This window comes from Tachypleus tridentatus, chromosome 13 (genome assembly GCF_004210375.1).
Source record: "Tachypleus tridentatus isolate NWPU-2018 chromosome 13, ASM421037v1, whole genome shotgun sequence".
Classification (NCBI taxonomy): Eukaryota; Metazoa; Arthropoda; class Merostomata; order Xiphosura; family Limulidae; genus Tachypleus; species Tachypleus tridentatus.
Window position 1 is genome coordinate 270,623,813 of NC_134837.1, and position 19,438 is coordinate 270,643,250.

At 32.0% G+C, this 19,438-nt stretch overlaps 1 protein-coding gene across 3 annotated transcripts; it reads right to left on the bottom strand.

Moving 5' to 3' along the window:
- Nucleotides 1-423: 423 nt before the first annotated feature.
- LOC143238323 (uncharacterized) lies at nucleotides 424-17,881 on the bottom strand. Of its 3 annotated transcripts, XM_076478430.1 has the most exons (5): nucleotides 17,790-17,881; nucleotides 13,197-14,075; nucleotides 6,203-6,385; nucleotides 5,069-5,109; nucleotides 500-637 (listed from the first exon to the last, which is right to left on the bottom strand). In XM_076478430.1, the coding sequence occupies exons 2-4, from the start codon at nucleotides 14,031-14,033 to the stop codon at nucleotides 5,080-5,082; spliced, it is 1,050 nt and encodes a 349-aa protein (XP_076334545.1). In that variant the 5' UTR covers nucleotides 14,034-14,075; nucleotides 17,790-17,881; the 3' UTR covers nucleotides 500-637; nucleotides 5,069-5,079. The 3 variants fall into 3 exon arrangements, with proteins under 3 accessions (XP_076334543.1, XP_076334544.1, XP_076334545.1); XM_076478428.1 differs by lacking the exon at nucleotides 5,069-5,109 and having other exon boundaries at nucleotides 424-637; XM_076478429.1 differs by lacking the exon at nucleotides 5,069-5,109 and having other exon boundaries at nucleotides 424-637; nucleotides 6,203-6,357; nucleotides 13,178-14,075.
- Between the last annotated feature and the right edge of the window lie 1,557 nt (nucleotides 17,882-19,438).

Below are 19,438 nucleotides of genomic sequence, written 5' to 3' on the forward strand. Positions count from 1 at the left end.
CCACTACTTACAGTGGATACATCACCTTTCTGTATCATAATGTCTGATGTCATACTGTTCCAGTACTTGCAGTGGATACAACACCTTTCTGTGTCATAATGTCTGATGTCATACTGTTCCAGTACTTACAGTGGATACAACACCTTTCTGTGTCATAATGTTTGATGTCATACTGTTCCAGTATTTACAGTGGATACAACACCTTTGTGTATCATCATTTGTGGAGTAACAACATTTCAATACTTAAAGCAGTATGTGTTACAGTGTTACACATCATTAATAAGATCCTATTTCCATCTATGAGGTAGTTTATATCTAAAACACTGTGTTGTATACAGTAATTTGTCTACTGTGATGTACCATAATTCTATGTATCAGTAGAATGTTATGAAAATAATGTTCTAACTTCATGAGATAGGATCCTTCAAACCTTATGTCTTACTTCTGAGTTTCTTACTTCATTTCCATTTTCAACTAACAAATGACTACCAGTTCTCGTCAGGGATGAACCATGCTTTGCAAGTTCTAGTATTTCCTGCTCCAACCTATCCAACTGAGAATGTACTTCCACAGAATGTTCTTCACACATGTTTACTTGATTGTCTTGTTGCTCAGCTACTCTTTTTGAGGCAGAAAGCTATAGAGATTAATTTAAAAACAAACAATCCACATGGAATAAATAATAACAAAACAGTACACATATTTTCACTACATGTAGGAGACTGAAGTGTAGTTATATAAATTAAAATTTTCTTATAAAATGTAAATCAGATGTTATTGTAACACACTTACTGGATCAAATGATTTAACATAATACAAATTTACAATTTTAAAGCTCCTATGTACAAACTGGTAAGGTTCTCAAATTTCAAATTCAGATATTATCTTATGATTTAAATTACAAAAATATTACCTTAAGGTGCACATGTGAAAATAACCTAAGGGAACAAGGGCTTCTATAGAAGCCCAAGTTTCCAAAAGAGAAAGACCATCATAAGCAGTGAAAGAGGGAGAGAATTAACCTTTGAAAACTAATAGTTCCTTTGACCAATATGGAGAATGATGTGCCTTACCGACACAGAAGTTGAAAAACTATCCCTCAAGTGCATAGAGTACTGGGTTGAAAGAAGAAAGATTTCTTCCTATTGACAAATCAATCCCTCTCTTTGAGAAGCAACTCAGTGTACTAATGGGATGTCTGACAGGATAGAACTAATAGTAGCCAGTCATTCACATATTGATGGAACTGTAGAATGAGAATGAGTAAGTCAAGCAAAGTCCTTGGTCAAATCAACAGAATATGTAGGGTAAAGAGACCAGACCAAACAACAAGCATAGAATTGGTAAACTTAACCCTTGTGGACAAAATGAATGTAATTCAATGTGTTGGAAAAATAAAGCTGTGATGATACAGATCTGCAGATGTCCACCTTCATTATCCAAAGGCCCAACAAAAAGTGAGGAAAGTCAAGACACCTGTTGAGTCAGGTTAAAATCTATAACAGGAAGCCAGTCCTCAGTCTTCTTGAAAATGATGGATAACCTTGAATATAAAATCTGGGGAGGTATGACTGATAGATTCTATTACACCCTTGAGAAGAAGATCCTAAACTGCTTTGGAAAGACACTGATAAGAAACAAGATCTTAAGGAGGAGGAAAAGGGATGTGATTTAGGATAAAGGAAAGGGAGGTTAAGAAATTGAAGGGAAAGACCTTCTGACAAAAACTGAAGCACACAATAGACTTTAAATGAAATTGTTCCACAGATGCTAACACTCATCCAACTGTGCTCTGATCTTGTCAGAACCTACAGGATAATCACCAGTACCCATAAGAAGTGGTTGACCTGGAGATGATTATTCTGCCAGCTAGGAAAGAAGAACAGGAAAAACTGGAAAAGGAAGAATGCAGGAAAAGGATAAGGTAAATATATTAGAGACCAAACATGTAAGGAGAGGTGTTGATGAACATCCTCCATCCTGGACTACAAAGAGTAAGGAAGATCTCCAAAAACTGTTCTACATAAAAGAGGTGCTATATAAAGGCTCTATAGACATGTTGTGGATAAGTGCACATCAGTTAAAAGAGTATCCATATTCAGAAGATCACAACAATACAGCAGTGCAGTTGATGCGAAAGGACCAAGGAAGATAATCATGGTGGAATACATAAGAGAGCAAGCATCCTCTAAGAACCCCTTTGGGGATAGAAGAAAGCTGCAGACAGATAATTGGTGAAGATGACATACAAAGATTGGAAAACTAGGCTGTTTTATATCTCTATGAGGTATCAGGGTCAGAACCCAAACATGAATTAAAGACTTTAAGGTTTGTAGATTGAAAAACAAATAATATAAACAATATTATGCCAAAGCATAATTATTTGAGGTAAGAAGGGGACAAGGCACACTAATCTGAGAATTTAACTGTGCCACAAATTGTTCAGCATGGACTCAAATATCTGGAAAGGGAGGGACAAACCAGGTGATCAGAGGAAGGGACGAAAGGTAAAGGGAAGCAGAGGAGTCATATGATACAGGAGTTACCATATCAATGAAGGCTGAAAATGTTCTGGGAGAGTCTGCAAGGGTAAAATAGAATTGCACAGCAAAGGAAGAAGATGGAATATGGCTATCCAAGTCATCACCTTCTCATTCTGATTCACCAAGAATTGGAATACCTGCTCTTGGATCAGAGCGTATCACAAACCACATAATAAACTCCAATTCACTACAAATGCCATGTCCTAAGCTGAAAGTGTCAGGCCTGAGAAACTGCAAATTGATGTACAGAAGTCATTTTAACTAATGTGGTAGTAGGAGTAATTTGAAATTCAAAATTCATAACTCAATTTAGATGGTGTGACAAAAGTAACAACATACAATAACAAGCAAAACTTGAACATGACTTTACGTGACCTTGCATCTGAGAATGGCTTGTATTGATATTAACACTTTTGCTAATAAAGCAGAGAACAACGTTTCAACCTTTTTAGGTCATCTTCAGGTTAACAAAGAAAGAGTTTGGAACTGACCGTAGCCAGGTACATGTCTTAGGGACAAGAGTATAAACAAGTATGGGACTGTAGGGGACATTGCAGTTGGATGTTATGTTATTAATTAGAAAAGGTATAAAGGTGTTCCTTTATATTGGTTTAATTTTGGTTTTAGTTGCTGTATAAGTAGGGTTCTTTGATTTTGCATTTGTTTATATTTGTTTCCCTACTTAGTATCTAGGAGTTTTCTATGGTTATGTTGTGTTTGAGTTGCAGTGTTCACAAATGTCAAAATGTGTTTTTTGTGTTCTTTGAATCTAGTTTCCATTTTTCTGCTTATTTCTCCAATGTAAGAGTCATAGTAGTTGTTTCATTGTATTCTATAAATTATGTTGGTGGTGTGTTTGTCAGCCTAGTTTTTACATAGCACGAACTTTAGTTTTGTACATAGTTTTTGAACAAATTTGGTGTTTGCTGGAATGTTATGTTTTGTGATACGTTTTTCCAAATGTTGGTTATTTTTTTGCTGATGTCAATAAGGTATGCTACAGTATAAGGTTTTGTAGTTTGTTGTATCTTGGGATTTATTGTTGTTTGTCTTGGTGTGTGTATATAATTGTTTCCATAGTTTTTTGAGGAAATTTGTTGATATTGTTGAAGTATTGTTTTATTATCAATATCATTATAAGTTGTGTATTTGTGGAATATCCACCTCACATCATGCTGTCAAATTATGTTACCCACAAGCTATTCCGAGCTGCTCATGAAATATTATTATTTATTTTACCTAATTTAACCTTAACTAACCTAAAAGAATTTCTATTTTTACATTTTAATTAATTTTATAATAATAAATAAACATGAAACAAAAATAAAGTACTTACCCATGTCTTCTTTTTTTGCAGTCAACTGTCGATGACACTTAACCATACTTTTTAATGTTAATAACAATCATGTACAAAATATTTTAATTTAATTGAATAATACAACAAATAAAACAGTCAATTTTCTCTAACTACTATAATTCTTCTGGCTTTCTACTATGTAACAAGAGCCATTCAAAATTTGTACAGAATAGTTATCTTTCCTGGAATGAAGCTTGTACTACAAAAGAAACTGACAATTCTCTGTTTACAACACAATACAATATGTCATTTGATACATGAAAATACTCAGATTTCAATTAATTACAAATGATACAAAATTAAACATAAGTATCAACAAGTCCTGAAAGAGAAGATGTGACAGGTGGGTATGACACAGTTCTGATTTTCTATTTGTAAGTATCAACAAGTCCTGAAAGAGAAGATGTGACAGGTGGGTATGACACAGTTCTGATTTTCTATTTGTAAGTATCAACAAGTCCTGAAAGAGAAGATGTGACAGGTGGGTATGACACAGTTCTGATTTTCTATTTGTAAGTATCAACAAGTCCTGAAAGAGAAGATGTGACAGGTGGGTATGACACAGTTCTGATTTTCTATTTGTAAGTATCAACAAGTCCTGAAAGAGAAGATGTGACAGGTGGGTATGACACAGTTCTGATTTTCTATTTGTAAGTATCAACAAGTCCTGAAAGAGAAGATGTGACAGGTGGGTATGACACAGTTCTGATTTTCTATTTGTAAGTATCAACAAGTCCTGAAAGAGAAGATGTGACAGGTGGGTATGACACAGTTCTGATTTTCTATTTGATGGCTTTGTAACCCAACAAAATTGAAAGCTATAAAAATCATGGTTTGTCTGAACAACAATGACGTTTTAGTGAGTAATTTACGTTGAATTTCCTACATATTGGAGGGGTGGTGAATAAAACAGAGACAATGCGATGCCGAAAGAAAATTTGTTATACCTTTCTCACACCAGGGAATATTCAAGATTTTAAAAATAGCACTTTCTAAGATTAAGTATTTCAGATGTATGCTATTTGAATATGGATTATTAGCTATTATTTTATACTCTACTGATTAGTATAACATATAAAAAAATTAGTTTAATAAAATTTTCAATATAAGCCACGAAGACCGCATGAATAATACCTGGGAAAATATAATTAACTTATGATTATCTTACACTGTTCATTCTCAAGTGAATATTCTGTCACGGTCTCCACTCTGAAATTAAGGTTATTACTTATGTTTTCAAAATTTGTAAATCACTTGATATTTGCTTTTCATCTTTAACACTTGTCTATTTTACACCATATTGTAACCATGATCATATATGTATTATAGTTCTAAAAACACTTAACATATATTCATATAATTTTACAAGCTTTCAATAAACATCAAGACTTTTGTATAAAAAAAATCACAATTTCAATTTATATAAGATATTTAAATAAATTTTTGAAATACTTAAAAAAGAGACTTATGTGTTGATTAAACACTATTTTAAAAATCTTACAAGTTTTCAATAAACATAAACACTTTTATATAAAAAAAATAACTAAATAATTTTACTAAACATTTCTCCATTCTGGGAGTCAATGTTGACTGGTCCAAGTGTAAAACGATTTTCATGTTAATATTAAAATTACTTTTCTTAATATGATAATTCTAAAGATTAATTTGCATAATTCGTAAAACTCCTACATAAATGTGATTTTTTTCAGTAAAACTTTATATTTTATCTGTCATTTACTATACTATATACAAGATTGTTCAACTATAACAGATTTGTTTCTATATGTTTGTTTTTCTTATGGCAAAGCCACATCATGCTATCTGCTGTGTCTACCGAGGAGTATCACACCCCTGATCTTAGCATTGTAAATCCATAGACTTACTGCTCTCCCAGCAAGGCACAATGTAAAAGGAAATCATAACTGTTTGTCCTAAGTAGTTTAAAACTTATAAAAATTCACTACTTTTCTGTTTTATTGCCCTATGAATTAACTGTGTTTAACTAATAATCCCACAACACAAATTGTAACTCATTTGATGTGCATGCAGCTCATGTAACATTAACTTGTTGGCCCTACATCAGACCTCAATCCATTGCCATCTAACCATCACAATCTTGACATGTGTAGTACATATTTACATATTAGATTTTTACCTAGTGGACCTATCTCAGCCCTCACCCAGATGTGAACTTCATAACCTTGTCGTCTATAGTACTTATTTATTTTGTGAATGTATCTCAGCCCCCATACCACTGTCAACTGATCTTTATAACCATGTAGTGTATTATACACAAACCTACCTCAGCACCTCCCTCACTGTCAAGTGTAAACTGGTTTCCACTAACAATTAGATTGGAGACTTGGATTTTTAGAATGTCTAATTCTCTTTCTATCTCAAGTAGTCGGAAGTTGAATTCAGCCAAGGTTTCCCTCCATTCTTCATCTGTTTGATCATCTACATGTAATTTTTCTGTGATAAGCACCTATACAAATTCATTTTTCAAATCATTCAGAAAAATACTTAAGTTATTATGCATGAAACCATCAAAAGAACACGACATTTAAAGTAAAAGTTTTCAAAATATACTTAAATAATTGAAATATTTAGACATTTTGTGCAGATTAAATACTACTTTATAAATCTCTAGCAGTGGAAATAATATAAATAAACTTAGCCTACTGTTTTTAATTGCATATTCATTAATGTTAAATAAGCTTGAAAACAAAACACCATCTTCATCAGTAACGGTAATAAAACTGTCAGCATGTCTAATGAAAATAACATTCACAGTTAAAGACTTACAAGAATATAAAAACCTACTGTTTACTTTACCTTTACAGTTCAGATGAAGAACAGATATTACTCAATGGTTTTAGTATGACTTATCACGACCTCTGTATTTTAGTTTACAGATACTATTTGTTATATACCATAATTCTAAAACAACCTGTTCCAAACTACATTTCTAAAACAATCTGTTTCATACCATGATTTTAAACAACCTATTCCATACCATAATTCTGAACCATCTGTATATGGAAATACAAGAATGATTCAAAAGATGTTCAGCAAAAAGAAGATGGTACTTCCAATTGGGATTATCTGCTTTCTTTAGATGGCTCAAGGAAAGGTTACAGGTGGGGATGGTAATAAGCCATGGTGGAATGGGCTGATCAGTCAAAATAGTAACATCATCTGATGACATTCTCAGTTCAGCCAGCTGTGCCCAGATATAAATGTCAAAAAGAAGAATGGAAGACCATCTATTCTGAAAAAGTACAGTCTAATGACAAAGAAAGGCACAACCTAGGATGCTGTGTTAAGGATTGAAGTTTTGAGGCATACTGCAAACAGCAGAGGGTAAGTGTATATTTTTCTTATAACAAAGCCACATCACACTATCTGCTGTGTCCACCAAGGGGAACTGACCCTCCTAATTTTAGTGTTGTAAATCCATAGATTTATCACTGTCCCAGCAAGGACACAGAGGGTAAGAAGAGGTTTGTGGAACTCATTATACAAACACTGGACTATAGATGTACAGAGCTGAAACTCCAGATCATAAATGGGTTCTAGCATTTTCAAGACTGAGTTTCTAGTAGAACCATAAACCTGAGACCCATAAGGCCAGTGTAGATCAAATGAGGGCATGATATATCATGAGCACAGAACATTAATCTACTCCCCAAGAGGTAGAAGAGAGGACAAGGGGATATTCATTGCCTTCATAGACTTGTCTCTGCTTGACGTGAGGAATGACAATAAGCTTATGGCCAAAGATAAGCTCCAAGAAATATGCAGCAGGGGCCACAGAAAGGTCAATATCATCAAGATGAAGTTCAGGATGGGGGTGGGAACAGTCTTAGAGAAAGAAAGGATAAAATAATTTGCTGTAGTCCACTTCAACAAGAGATTGAGTGCAGTTTGAAATTGCTGCTCAATAAACCTCATGTTCAACGATCAACAAGAAATGTGGAAGAAAACCCACTTGTAGAGAAAAAATGGCTGGTAATGGGAAAATGTTTAACCTACACAAAATTGAAGACAAGAAAAATCAAAGAATCATTTTATATTAACACTATTAAACCTTCACTACACAGAGATTCCAGGTTAGAGGTGAGTAGCCTGTGGCTGCCATTGGTTGAATCTACAGGAAATCTCTCTTCCAATCAGAAAGTGATAATCCAACCAATTATAACATGCTCTCCACAATCTACCAGGACACTATAAAAAGACCATAAACATTTACACACACAATGATTTGAAGACCAAAGGCAGAAGACTTTCGAAATGTCATCCTCTACACTTGTGTCTCCACAACAGGCAGTTGCCGTCCATTCTATGAAGTTTCATCAGTTATTCCTTCGATGAAACAGCTTTAGCTAAGCATATTGGTCAACCTGTGTTACCAACAGCTATTCCTTCCATAAAACAGCTTTAGCTAAGCATATTGGTCAACCTGTGTTACCAACAGCTATTCCTTCCATAAAACAGCTTTAGCTAAGCATATTGGTCAACCTGTGTTACCAACAGCTATTCCTTCCATAAAACAGCTTTAACTAAGCATATTGGTCAACCTGTGTTACCAACAGCTATTCCTTCCATAAAACAGCTTTAGCTAAGCATATTGGTCAACCTGTGTTACCAACAGCTATTCCTTCCATAAAACAGCTTTAACTAAACATATTGGTCAACCTGTGTTACCAACAGCTATTCCTTCCATAAAACAGCTTTAACTAAACATATTGGTCAACCTGTGTTACCAACAGCTATTCCTTCCATAAAACAGCTTTAACTAAACATATTGGTCAACATGTGTTACCAACAGCTATTCCTTCCATAAAACAGCTTTAACTAAACATATTGGTCAACATGTGTTATCAACAGTTATTCTTCCTATAAAACAGCTTTAACTAAACATATTGGTCCACATGCGTTATCAACAGTTTTAACTAAACATATGCTCAAACTGTGTTATCAACGGTTATTCCTCCTATAAAACAGCTTTAACTAAACACAGGAAATTCACTTGATGTTGGTGGTGACACATTTCTGGGCCTAACACTCAAAACACAGGGAAACTTTGACAACGCCTTAATCATCTCTATGTGACTTTACACAGGTTATGTAGAAACTGTTTGGAAATTTGAAAATTCAGGTTTCCCTTTTTGATTGGCTTTAAGAAAACAACCAGACCATTTAAAAGTAGCATCTCATACAGCTGTTATAACAGATGTTGATGAAATGGTCAACTTCAGAAGTTATAAGATTCCCAATAACTAAGACCTCAAGGCTTAGCCTCAAAGTTTTAAATATGGGCTTTAGCTAAAATGAGCAGTGTTTGTTGAAGCATGAATTTTCTTTAAAAATGTCAATGTAATATCTGTTTATCAACCTGAATATGTTAAGATAACCTAGATTATAATCAAAGACAAACAGTGAGTAACCATTAGAATAACTGGTTTACTTCTACCTGTTTCAGTCCACAATAGCATCTGTGGATGATTATGCTAAAGAAAGGGCAGATTTGAAGTGGGGCTTATAAATAGAACAAACTAAAGATGACAGTTCTTAAATGTGGATGAATAATTTAAGAAGTTAGTGTAGAAGTCAGAAGTAACAGTGTGATGAATGTTTAGACTAGTGTTGGTGTGTGTATAGTTAAGACAAAGAAAGGTATGTATATCCTAAAGCATCTATGTTAATTAAATAATCCACACAGTTAAACACCACACCATGGTAAAAAACTTATCCAACATAAACTTTGATGCAATTAAACAGAATGAAAAGTAGGAAAGGTAGGTGATTTAGTGTAAAGTATGTTTAATAAAATGGTACATTTGAAAGGTAGAATGTTTAATAAAATGGTACATTTCAAAGGTAGAATGTTTAATAAAATGGTACATTTGAAAGGTAGAATGTTTAATAAAATGGTACATTTGAAAGGTAGAATGTTTAATAAAATGGTACATTTGAAAGGTAGAATGTTTAATAAAATGGTACATTTGAAAGGTAGAATGTTTAATAAAATGGTACATTTGAAAGGTAGAATGTTTAATAAAATGGTACATTTGAAAGGTAGTATGTTTAATAAAATGGTACATTTGAAAGGTAGTATGTTTAATAAAATGGTACATTTGAAAGGTAGAATGTTTAATAAAATGGTACATTTGAAAGGTAGTATGTTTAATAAAATGGTACATTTGAAAGGTAGAATGTTTAATAAAATGGTACATTTCAAAGCTAGTATGTTTAATAAAATGGTACATTTGAAAGGTAGTATGTTTAATAAAATGGTACATTTGAAAGGTAGAATGTTTAATAAAATGGTATATTTCAAAGGTAGTATGTTTAATAAAATGGTACATTTCAAAAATAGTATGTTTAATAAAATGGTACATTTGAAAGATAGAATGTTTAATAAAATGGTACATTTCCAAAATAGTATGTTTAATAAAATGGTACATTTGAAAGATAGAATGTTTAATAAAATGGTACATTTCAAAAATAGTATGTTTAATAAAATGGTACATTTGAAAGGTAGAATGTTTAATAAAATGGTATATTTCAAAGGTAGTATGTTTAATAAAATGGTACATTTCAAAAATAGTATGTTTAATAAAATGGTACATTTGAAAGATAGAATGTTTAATAAAATGGTACATTTGAAAGGTAGAATGTTTAATAAAATGGTATATTTCAAAGGTAGTATGTTTAATAAAATGGTACATTTCAAAAATAGTATGTTTAATAAAATGGTACATTTGAAAGATAGAATGTTTAATAAAATGGTACATTTGAAAGATAGAATGTTTAATAAAATGGTACATTTGAAAGATAGAATGTTTAATAAAATGGTACATTTGAAAGGTAAAATGTTTAATAAAATGGTACATTTGAAAGGTAAAATGTTTAATAAAATGGTACATTTGAAAGGTAAAATGTTTAATAAAATGGTACATTTGAAAGGTAAAATGTTTAATAAAATGGTACATTTGAAAGGTAGAATGTTTAATAAAATGGTACATTTGAAAGGTAGAATGTTTAATAAAATGGTACATTTAAAAGGTAGTATGTTTAATAAAATGGTACATTTCAAAGGTTGTATGTTTAATAAAATGGTACATTTAAAAGGTAGTATGTTTAATAAAATGGTACATTTAAAAGGTAGTATGTTTAATAAAATGGTGCATTTCAAAGATAGTATGTTTAATAAAATGGTACATTTCAAAGGTTGTATGTTTAATAAAATGGTACATTTAAAAGGTAGTATGTTTAATAAAATGGTGCATTTCAAAGATACTATGTTTAATAAAATTGTACATTTGAAAGGTAGAATGTTTAAGTTTGTGTTAAATGACATAAGGTGAGGATAAAGAACATTATGCATGATGAATAGCTACTATATTAATTAATAAAATAAATGTTCATAATATCATTACTGAACCCTATATGAAAAGTGACAAGATTCACAATTTTCTACATTTCTGTTAAAAATAAACTGTATATACTATAAAACTTTAAAATAAATGTGAATAAAGTAAAATCACTACTCAAAAGTTTTAATATTAGCATTTGAGCTCTCTCCATAAAGTCTTCCAAATTATGGCAAATTCTATCAACACAAATAAATATGGATCAACTTAGGGTACCATGAACATCCAGAATGTGACCATCAGCAAGTCCTGATAAGCACAAATGAAATATTCTGTAGCAAATGAGAATTCACAAAAGATCAGTGTCAAAAGCCATTCATGTGCCCAAGGCAACAGTGTATAATATAATTAAAAATTTAAAAAGTTGTGTGATACAAAAGCTGTTTCCAGGACCTATTCCATTCAATTGTTGCATACTTCAAGCAAATAGAAAATGAAACAGGAATGCTATTCCAAGTCACTGGATGCAATTACTATAAATTTCTGTGTAACTGGACTGTTAAAAGAGATGACAGGATTATGCTGTCCTTATACTCTAGCTGGATTATGAAGAGTGATTGTTTTGGACATGACACCCTTACAATACACCATCTGGCATTGAACCTTGGACTGCAGAGGTATTACCATCAGATAAAGTATGATTAAATGTGACAATATGTAATATAATAAAATGGTAAAGCTCAAAAATCATATTAATGTATCACAGTCAACCTTTGCAGTTTATGCGTACAACAAAACTAGAACAGTGAAAGACAGTAGCCAACTCACATTTCTTTAAAGATATTACTAACTTACACATCTAACAATAATTACAATAAAACATCAAATTAAGAGTGGAAAATATATTAACTGAACATAAAGCTCAAAAATCATATTAATGTATCACAGTCAACCTTTGCAGTTTATGCATACAACAAAACTAGAACAGTGAAAGACTGTAGCCAACTACATTTCTTTAAAGATATTACTAACTTACACAGCTAACAATAATTACAATAAAACATCAAATTAAAAGTGAAAAATATATTAACTGAACATTTTTGTTGATAAAATATAAGTTTTCAGGATGCACAATAACATTTCAACAACATTATCACTTTCCCGGTAAATTTAAGATTCAGTCCACCAATGATCTTCCTGTCTACTTATAGTATATAATAGCTTTAAAGTGGTCTATGGAGAGTTCTATATATAACTCAGCAATAATATATACTACTTTTAATAGCTTTAAAGTGGTCTATGGAGAGTTCTATATATAACTCAGCAATAATATATACTACTTTTAATCTCTTAGAACATCAAAACACTCAAGCCTTAGACGCTTCTTGCTTCTGCCACTGAGATAAACCTTTGACAGCCAAGCTGAGTTGATTGAATTCTTTCAACAACTCATCCATAAAAGAAGCAATCTTCCATTAGAACAACAAAAATATAAGTATAAAAAAATACTGCAGAATGAGAAACATATAAAATAACATTCTAATTTAATTAACTTTCATTAATTGGAACACATAGAGCATATAAACATTAACAATAATTTCATACCCTGCACATTTATTTTTCTTACAATGGCCAACTACACACAATTATCAGTGACTCCTTATAAAGAATAGCCTCAACTTTTTAACTTGCTCCCTTGCTATATTGTATCATAAAAGGTTTATCTAAACTGACATCAGCATCAGCAATACACTAGTACTTTCAAACAGAATTATCATAATTACTTGCAGTAATACATATATACAAAACCACATAAAGTAATGAAATAATGACAAATCTACAAAAACAATCTCAGAAAACAAATTTCCTGGCATAAAATATCACATATATATATATACAGAAGTTAACAGCAGTCACCCGTTTCAATCCAGCCTCCGTACCATCCACTCGACTGGAAAAACTTGTAGTCTTCCACAGATTTGACACCGCACTTAGATTTTCATCTTCTGTTACTTTAGCAGCTGAAGACGTCTCATTGGTTGATAAAAACAGTAGCTGCTCAACAGCTTTTTCAAGGTCTACTATCTTCTTTTGAAGCTCCCTGACAGAAGTTTCTATTGTTCTGATCACACCATTATCAGTAAAGCCTGTTGTCTCAATAATATTCATTTCATGACTATTGTTTAACTTTTCAGAGTATTTACTGTTTATAACTTTCTCTGGAGATTTCACATCACATCTTGAATGGTTTGACTGGATATTGTTCTCATTACTAAGTAAACATGGAACTGCTAGAGACTCCTGTTTTAAACCTACTAGCAACTTCTGGTCAGGAACAGGAATACATTCCAGACTGTCAACACCTTTGTGCTGTATTTTATCACATGTGCTGTCTTGTATACTTCTTTCATCCAGTAAAACCTGGCATTGTTCATCATTGTGTATTAAGTCATCTGTAGGTGTTAGTGAAGACCCAGAAGCTTCAGATCCAGTTACGATAACATTTGTGGTTGTGGATTTATGTCTTTTGAAACTGCTTCTTAATCTCAAAGATGTTTCTGAACCATCTTTTATGGAATGTTGAGAGAGTAAAGCACCACAGTCTGTATCTTCAAAGATATCTACAGCAATGTCACTTAAATGTGTTTCTTCAATAATAGTTAGCAGCACTGTTCTTAGGATGTTGAAGTTCACTGCACCTACTTCGGGTGAACACAGAGCAAGGTCTACAAGCTCAGGCAAGGTGTAAGTCATGATGAGTGGTACATCCCTTGGGTGTTTTGCAGTCCTAAACACCTACAATAACAAACAAGTCAAGTATATACTTAGTTCATATCTCAGAATTACTATTATATATATAATAAACATCTTTTCTGATACACAGTTAACAACTCACAGATAATTTGTATTTCTAATAATACAAAACTGTAAAGTTTGCAGTGAAAGACATGACCTTAGACTTCTAGGTCCACATTTGTGTCTTGTGTTCTACCAAATGAACTGTCAGAACATTATGCCACATGCAGAGAACTCTCCACCAAATTTATTACAAGAATATTCTTGAAAAATTCAATTACTTTTAAGATAAACATACCAGTCAGTTAAGCAGGAAACTTTAATTTACCTTGGATTCATATATACAAATGTCTTGAGTATACTTTGGTATCAGATAAATAAAGCATCTGGATTTTCTTGAAAGTCAAATAAGTTACGACACACCCTATTTTTCTTTAGTTACATTAATATTATTGGTTACAATATATAAATAATTACTAACATATTTTAATGAAGATTATTTTGAATTGTTAGCTCAATGTATGAACCTGGAAATAGCCATATTTTATCTCCCAGAATAAGTTTACTTTTGGTTAAAAAATACTCATAAATCCACTTTAGTAAAAGTAAAGAATTTGAGTCTATATTAGAATCAGTAACAACAAACTTAATGTATACAATACATGTCTATGTAACATTTTTTAACAATAAATATCAATTTTTATCTTCCATTTGTTACACACCTAGATATTTCTAAAGTTTAAAAACTTAAACCATACCATATCAAGAAAGTAATTTTAAATATATTTTACTCTAACAAACAAGTATTTTTAAATGTCTGGAACTAGACTTTCACTTCACAGGTTTAATATGAGTTCTAACTTTGTCCTACCAACACTTCTGTAAGTCTTTTATTAAAATGTCTAACAGTTTTAACACCACAATTTCCAGATCTTCCAAAGATCCAAAACATCTAATTTTTTACATTTTATACAACTAGCACACTAATGGCCTCTTATCCAGCAGAGCCTAGCACCAAAAGCTAAACTAATAGAATTGTCTCACTTTATTTGTGTCTGATTTTTTTGTAAGGTGGTTAAAAACAAGACATATTCCAGTTATCACAAATATCCTGTGTAGTTATGGTAAAAATTGATAAAAAGAATCTCACCCTTTCTTTCTTCAGATTTTTAGATTATAATTTTGTACAAAACAGAAGTTATGAAGTTTCTCAGCTTTGCTAAAAGCATTTCTTTTAACATTCAAGTAAAATGATCAAATATAGATTTCTATTGGTAAATACTAAAGAATATCTATACCACTTTCCTCCTGGCAAGGTTCCCAATAAATACCTTAAACTTAAGTATAAAAATCCTCTACACTGAAATGTATTTTTCCATAATCATCCTTATTTTTAACTCCAGTTTTCAAAAACCTTTGTTTTGTTTTTATAAACCTTATGAATGGTAATAATCTCATAACCAGCAAGTTTCATATTCTAATGTTTGACAAAACATAAGGGTGGAGATGTGAACCAGCATAACAACAGATTTCCTTAATCTCTCTTACCAACCTTAAAACACATACAGAGAAATTCAGACAATCCCAATGATGGTAATAAATACACTAAAAACTATTATAACCTGTCATCACCATGAGAAATCGTAAAGCTTCCTGAAATGTCTGGTTTAAAGACAATACTTAATAACTGTAAAACCTTTTCAAAACATTTTAATATTTAATAATGATGAAAAGGAATCAGTTTTGTACAGTTGTAATGCAAATATTCGTTTAGCAAGGTTTAACGTGTTTAATGGAATTTATAATGATTAAAAATATGACAATTAGCCTTGAGACAAGTTATAAATATGGCATTCAAACAAAAAAATAATTCTATCAATGTAGAATGTAGAAATGGAAACTTCTTGAAGAAATTAACTGTTCAGCAATGTATAGTAAGCAATTGTGTTATTAACATGAGTAGAAGTGAAGACTGGTTGAATCAGTAAGTAAATAAACAACAATTTATAATTTTAAATGTACAATTTCAAATTTAGATTACTACTAGATTTAGGTTTTGTTTTCTAATAATTATTATAAAGATGTGAAATACAAATCAGGCTACAACTCTTTGATATTTCACAATTACTCATAGTTATAGTTGTGATTAATCTGGATATAATACATTTCGTATTTTAAACCCCAAGGAAGAATATACACAACATGTATCGGATCTTACAGCAAGTATTGTAGATGGAAATGATTTATAAACAAGTTTATTCTTCAATGAGTCTTATTTCAATCCAAATGAAAGCTTGAAAAATATCATCCCTACCATAAAGTCCACCAATTTCAGCTTATACATTTCTTATGGTGTATAAAATGAAACTGTGAATGTCTATTAAAAATTAAAAACAACATTTCTTAGAATGTATTACATCATTGCTTCCATATCTACACATTATATTTTCCTCTCTGATAATTTAAAACAATGTTTATTGATTTGCTTTGTGCCATTATGATAAATTAACTAGACCTATTTTGATCCAACTTCAGACAGTGTGGAATTCTTATAATTTTAGTATGTACCTTACAGCTTGTCCTCTGCTAGCATATCTATCTTTTTTCTCATTAGTAGCTTTAATCTGTATGATCAATGGTGGGAACAAGAATACACTTTTTTTAATGTTTCATATACATGAAAAAAGTTGCATCAAAGTATTCTTCTCTAAACTAAAAATATATCAAAAAGTTAAAGTAACTTATTGTTCTCATAGATGGAAGCCAGACTTGCTCAATCAGCCTTTTTTATGAAAAAGAACTTATAATCAAAGTGGACTTTGCACAGGGTAAAAATTCCAATCACCCAAATTCCATAGAAATGTATATAAATTAATTTTGCTGTCACTTACCATGAACCTGAATTTTGTAACTGGAAGTGTAAATCTACATTCATACCATTGCTCTACAAAAATTAACAGTTCTACAAGTTACATAGAATATCTCAATAGCATCTGACCAAATTCACTAATGTTGTTACTAATAAACAAACACATGGAAATAAAACAACAACTTCTATTCCATTCCAAATTACAACGCTGGATGAGATATTCATGTTATAAATATTATTTTTTCTTGTATTTGTATACAAAGGTTATATGTCAAATTTAGCTACAAAACCAGTTTTGGGATGCACTATTATACCTAACCCTCGATTTTGTTTAATTAATAAAATATTTTCTATATTAATTGGTGGGGCCCCCCGGCATGGCCAAACGTGTTAAGGCGTGCGACTCATAATCTGAGGGTCGCGGGTTCGCATCCCCGTCGCGCTCGCCCTTTCTGCCGCGGGAGCGTTATAAAGTCACGGTCAATCCCACTATTCGTTGGTAAAAGAGTAGCCCAAGAGTTGGCGGTGGGTGGTGATGACTAGCTGCCTTCCATTTAGTCTTACACTGCTAAATTAGGGACGGCTAGCACAGATAGCCCTCGAGTAGCTTTGTGCGAAATTCCAAAACAAACAAACAAACAATTCATTAGTAGAACAGTAAGCCTAGGCTGAAATAATGTATAAACCGTATTGAATAATATGTTATCATGTGATACGGCAATGAAATGCCAGTAACATTTAAGTTAAAAAGATAAAAAGCTAGGATTGCATCAATTTTCCGTTCTGAAAAAGCCTAGTAGAACTATATGAGATGGCATTATACAAATAAACAAAAGTATACATACATTCCTAAAATTTTGTAAATCCCACACCTTATATCATTAAATCAAATCTCGTACCATAAACGTAAAATCGAACAATGCGCTATACAAGAGCACGTGAACAAATACGAAAAAATAAACGTCATGATCTGATAAAAGAAATAAAAACACCGCACAATTGAGAATATTTTACTTAGGGGGTTTTGAGTCCTTTTTACTTCATTAAGCCAAATTAATTTAGGTATGCGAATAATATTGTGACGTTTTGTCAAATACAATATTGATATTATATATCGGACCAACTGTTTAATGATTATATCACGGTAGCATGTCGTACGGACCAAAACAACCTGCAGGCCACACTGTGTGTTATTAACAGAAGTGATTTTTTATTTTTTTATAGCTTAGACTGTGGTAATTCAAACCAGTGGATGTGCTTTACTGGATCCTTATTTCTGATACTAAATTTCGAGGCAGTCCATAAAAAATACATGAGATATAAAATGTCCAATTTAGATTGATTTTTTTTTCCAATTTATTCTTTACACTTGTAAAGTATATTGCAGTGTGTCATTATAAATCGCATTATATATGTAGAAGTAATACATTTAGCACTATAATATAAATCGTTAAACTGATGCATAAATGCCTAACATTTAGACTGTATGTGGCCCGGTTTGGCCAGGTGGTTAAAGCAATTGACTTGTAATCTGAGGGTCGAAGGTTTGAATCACCAAACATGCTCGCCCTTTCAGCTGTGGGGACCGTTAAATGTCACGGTCAATCACACTATTCGTTGGTAATATAGTAGCCCAAGAGTTGGCGGCGAGTGGTGATGACTAGCTGCCTTCCCTCTAGCCCTACACTCCTAAGTTAGTGGCGGCTACCGCAGATAATCCTCGTGTAGCTTTGAGCGAAATTCACACACACACACACAATGATTGTGTATATAATCCTCTCCCTTTGTATAGGCGTTGGGGTGACATCTATGAGTCACTGGTACAACCAAATATTAGTTGGGATTTCGAAAGGCGAGAAGAAACTTAAACGTCGTAAGTTTCGTTGAATAGTGAAAGAGTTAAAATAATATAACACAGGAACTTGTAGGCTTTTAACGATTGTTTATTTTTTTAGAGCAAAGTCAAATTAGGCTATCTTTTACGTCCACCGCGAGGAATCGAATCCAGGATTCGAGCATTATAAGTTCTTAAACTTACTGCTGTTTCACCAAGAAATGCAGCATTTTATACATATAAATACAAAAAATCATAACAATTATATGTTTTTAGGTGTTAACACGCAAGAATTTACTATTTTGTTTTAGATAACAAAAGTTGGAGTAAAAGTAAAAGAGGACCTACTTTCTTCTTTAGGTTATTTACCCTACCTATATTAAAAGCACCCCGCAGTCCAATATTCTCATATAATAATACCCTCATGAAAAAAGCAATGTTATCCTCAATAACCGTGGCACTAAAATTTATTCCAGGCAGGATTAAAGTAAATTTATATATAATACATATCCCACTCCCCTTTATCTTAGCTATACTTTTGTGCGCCAACAATACTAAGGGTGGGGCGCGTATATACAGATTCAATTTTGTAACTCACCAGAATCTTTATCAACCTACTTTCAAATTTAAATTAATTTAGGTAGATTAGTGTAAATTAAT

Bases quoted from the DNA above. Each gene is read 5' to 3' on its own strand.
- LOC143238323 (XM_076478428.1), bottom strand. From the start codon at position 14,033: ATGACTTACACCTTGCCTGAGCTTGTAGACCTTGCTCTGTGTTCACCC. The intron at 6,386-13,196 runs GTGACTGCTGTT...GAATTTGTATAG, and splicing joins CGGAGGCTGGATTGAAACGG to GTGCTTATCACAGAAAAATT. The intron at 638-6,202 runs GTAGGTTTGTGT...TAATCTCTATAG, and splicing joins ACAGTGAGGGAGGTGCTGAG to CTTTCTGCCTCAAAAAGAGT.